Source organism: Orcinus orca, chromosome 2 (assembly GCF_937001465.1).
Source record: "Orcinus orca chromosome 2, mOrcOrc1.1, whole genome shotgun sequence".
Taxonomy (NCBI): domain Eukaryota; kingdom Metazoa; phylum Chordata; class Mammalia; order Artiodactyla; family Delphinidae; genus Orcinus; species Orcinus orca.
Genome location: NC_064560.1, coordinates 191,867,061 through 191,871,147, shown reverse-complemented (window position 1 = coordinate 191,871,147; position 4,087 = coordinate 191,867,061). Strand labels below are relative to the sequence as shown.

Here is a 4,087-nt window from a genome sequence, read left to right as displayed (position 1 = left end):
GACGAAGATGATCTCTCTTAAACCATCAATCAGGGTTATGCGTGTGTGTTTATACGTAATTTATCTCTATGAATACTCTATACCTTGAAGTGTATTTAGCCTGTTATTAATATAGTCACTCCATCCTTCTAAGTCTTACTTTTTACATGACAAATTATTTTCCATCACTTTTCCATTCACTTTCAATCTGTGTGCCTTTATAATTAAAGTGCATCACTTTTAGACAAGCTGAAGTTGGGTCTCTTTTATCCATTCTGACCATTCTACTTTTTAATTGGAGTGTTTAGACCATTAACATTTAATATGATTATTGATGGGATTGGCTTTATTTTATTTATTATTTATTTTCTGTTTGTCCCTCTGCTACTTTTTAACTGTTTTTAAGAATAATTTTAAATTCCCAGAGAAGGTACAAAGATAACTACAGACTGAATGTTTGTGTCCCCCCTCCATATTCATGAAAGTTGGAATCCTAACCCTTGATGTGATGGTTTTTGGAGGTGGGGCATTTGGGAGGTGAATAGGTCATGAGGAGGGAGCCCTCATGAAGGGGATTAGTGCCATTATGAAAGAGGAGGAAACACAGGATCCCTCTCTTTCTTTTTGTTGTGAGGATACAACAAGAAAATGGCCATCTGCAAACCAGGAAGAGGACTCTCACCGGAACCCAACCATGCTGGCACCCTGATCTTGGACTTCCAGCTTCCAGAACTCTGAGAAATAAATTTCTGTTGGATATAAGCCACCCAGACTATGGTATTCTGTTATAGCAGCCTGAACAGACTGAAACACTAGTACAGAGAGTTTTGGTTCCCCCTATTGTTAACATCTTACACTATAACTTACAATGGTACAATTGTCACAAGTAAGAAGCCTACATTGGCACATTACTGTAAACTAGACTCCAGACTTTATTTGGATTTCACCAGTTTTTCCATTAATGTCCTCTTTCCAATACAGGGTACCACGTTGCATTTAGTCATCATGCCCTCTTAGTCACCTTTGGTCTGTGATAGTTTCTCAGTCTTTTCTTGTTTTTCATGATGTTGATTGACAGTCTTGAGGAGTCCTGGCCAGGTATCCTGTAGAATGTTTTCCAACTTGGGCTTGTCTGATGTTTTTCTCATGCTTAGACGGGGTTTTGGAGTCTTGGAAAGACTACCGTGGATGTGAAGTACCTTTTTCATCACATCGTATCAGAGGGTTCATATCATATCAACATGACTCATCACTGGTGACGTTGAGCTTTATCACTTGGTCAAGGTGGTGTTTGCCAGGCTTCTCCACTGTAAAGGTACTATTTTCCCTTTTTTATACCCTCCTCTTTGGAAGCCAGTCACTAAATCTCGTCCACCCTCCAAGGAATTAACCTCTACATCCTAGAGAGGGAGCCTCTACATATATTATTTGAAATTCTTTTGTAAGGAAGATTTGTTTCTTGTTCCTATTTATTCCATCATTTGTTTATATTATTAATAGGATGGACTCACATATATTTCTTTTATACTTTGGGTTATAATTCAGTTCCGTGTTATTTATTTTGTTGTTCAAATTGTTCCAGCTTTGGTCACTGGGAGCACTTTCAGGTTGGTTCCTGTGTCCCTTTGACTTGTCCCTATTCTAAAGTTTTATGATTGGATCTACCCTGAGCTTTTCAACTTTTCAGCTATATGAGCCAATAAGAATCCCCTCCCCACTTTTTATTGCTTAACTTAATTGAGTTGGATATCTGTCAACTGCAAGTGAAAACAGACCTGATATAATGTATACTATATATATCTGATATGTAACAGATGTAATATATACCAGACTCAGATAAAGTAGGACTGTTAAAGTTATTATTGAGGATTATTAAGCAAATATTAAAATAAGCGGGAAAATGATCATACCCCAAATTTAGGCCAGTAGAGTTACTGGTCTTGAACAGTTACTGGTCTTGAACAGATAGGCCAGTAGAGTTACTGGTCTTTGAGTTTCCTGGCAGCCAAATCAAAAATAGAAATGTGATGAGTTATATAACACTTGTCTGATTAAAGGAAACATACCAACCTCTTAAGAGAGATAAAGTTATCCTTGATTCAAATGTCACAAATATTTTCTCATGAGGATCCTTACTTGTGAGAATATTAAGCAGCATAAGGATTTTCCTAAAGATGCCATAACATTCCAATATAAAAGCAAAAGACCTTATTATTTCAGTGCAATTTAGTAAAGGCATTTCTGTAAGAAGTTAAGTTCTTATACTCTATAAACTTGATATACACTGAGCACTTAGGAAACTGGAGGAATGGATCAATAATCTGTCTTAGACTATCTTTTCCAAATACCCTTGGATATCTGAAGGATAGAAGCCAAACTACTTCTTTAAAAATAATACACACAGTACACACATATTACTTAAAGGGTAGTCTCTAGGTCAGGTGCACACACACACACACACATGCACAGCCTGGCAGGGTTGAATCCCAGTTTGTAGCTGTTCAGAATAAGACTAGTAAGAAAAACATTCATCTCTGAGGAGGAGTATAAACTGTAGAGATAAAAAAAAAAAAAAAAAATCTCTAGGCCAGGATTCCAACTCTAGTATTTGAACTGGAGACTTAACATTGCAGTTTCCACTGATGCTAGTGAATTTTGTGTCTATTTCTCTACCTATCAAGCCCAACACACCCCTAACTTTTCTGCAGCATTTAGTGAGATTATTCCTGAAGAAAGTGCCCCTAACACACTAAGGTTAATAGGTTTGAATGCAAGGGGAAGTGAGCCCAAAGAAAATCCCCTCCCAGATATTTGCTTTCATTCCTGTCGCTTTCCCCCTTCCTCACAACTTCAAATGCGCTGCACCTTGGCATTTGCAGGCTAAAACTCCCTGCCGGGCATTCCAGGCCTGGCCCCTCTCGATCTACATCAGAGCTCCAAACCCACGTTTCATCTGCATTCAGGGGCCCACCTCACAGGGAGCTGGCCCACCTCCTGACTTGGATGCTATCTCCAGAAAGGTTTACCTTCGAGAAGCTAAATGAGTTAATCCGTTTACCGAGGGTTTGGCCGCCTCTCGCCTTCTAATGGTATTTTCCTGTCACCGACCAGCTGTCTCTTCTGTCATTGAGTTTCTATAGCGCTGTAGGATTTAAAGCAGGATAGATTAGCCTAAGCGAAAGACTTTGAATCACATCGCTCCAGTAGAGCTTAGGAGTTCCAGTTCCTAGGGAGGCTGTTGGCTTGGAAGGAACCCCAGATAGCATCCCGAACGCAGGCCTTCGAGGAACAATTTGTTCAAAACACTCGAAGGCTGATCTAAGTCAGCATGGCCGAAATGTGGACCAGCCATACGCTGCACACCAGTCAGCCTAACATCTGTATGACGGTTTACTTGATACTTCTTCGAATCGTTTTGTGTTTTAAAACTTAAATGCATTTATTTAAATATGAGATTAGAGAGCGGGACGTTCGGCTTGTGAGCGGAAACCTCTTAGTCGTGCACGGAGAAAGTACGATTTAGAAATGCGTGATGTTGAGAAGGGCAAGAAGATTTCTGTTCAGAAGTGTGCCCAGTGCCATACTGTGGAAAAGGGAGGCAAGCACAAGACTGGGCCAAATCTCCATGGTCTGTTTGGGCAAAAGACAGGTCAGGCTGTCGGCTTCTCTTACACAGATGCCAACAAGAACGAAGGCATCACCTGGGGAGAGGAGACGCTGATGGAGTATTTGGAGAATCCCAAGAAGTACATCCCTGGAACAAAAATGATCTCCGCTGGCATTAAGAAGAAGGCAGAAAGGGCAGACTTGATAGCATATCTCAAAAAAGCTACGAATGCGTAATAGTTGGCCACTGCCTTATTTATCATGAAGCCGATGTCTCATGACTTTTTATGTGTACCATATTTAAATTGATCTCATACACTAGAATTCAGATCATGAATGGCTGATGTAATATTTCTGTCCCGATTTAAATAAGATTGGCTTGTGGCTAAATGAATATGGTCAGCTTTTTGAATTTTGCTAGTAATTCTGGTTCAACAAGTACTATCACTGTTTTCCCCTTCTAAAGAGATGATTAAACTTGAATAAGGAAGGTTAAACTTTT

General features: G+C 39.6%; 1 protein-coding gene across 1 annotated transcript; it reads left to right on the top strand.

Annotated features, from left to right (window-relative positions):
• Nucleotides 1-3,448: 3,448 nt before the first annotated feature.
• Nucleotides 3,449-3,858, top strand: LOC101275631 (cytochrome c-like). Its single transcript, XM_012539553.2, has one exon. The coding sequence runs from the start codon at nucleotides 3,505-3,507 to the stop codon at nucleotides 3,820-3,822; it is 318 nt and encodes a 105-aa protein (XP_012395007.1). The 5' UTR covers nucleotides 3,449-3,504; the 3' UTR covers nucleotides 3,823-3,858.
• The last annotated feature ends 229 nt before the right edge of the window (nucleotides 3,859-4,087 follow it).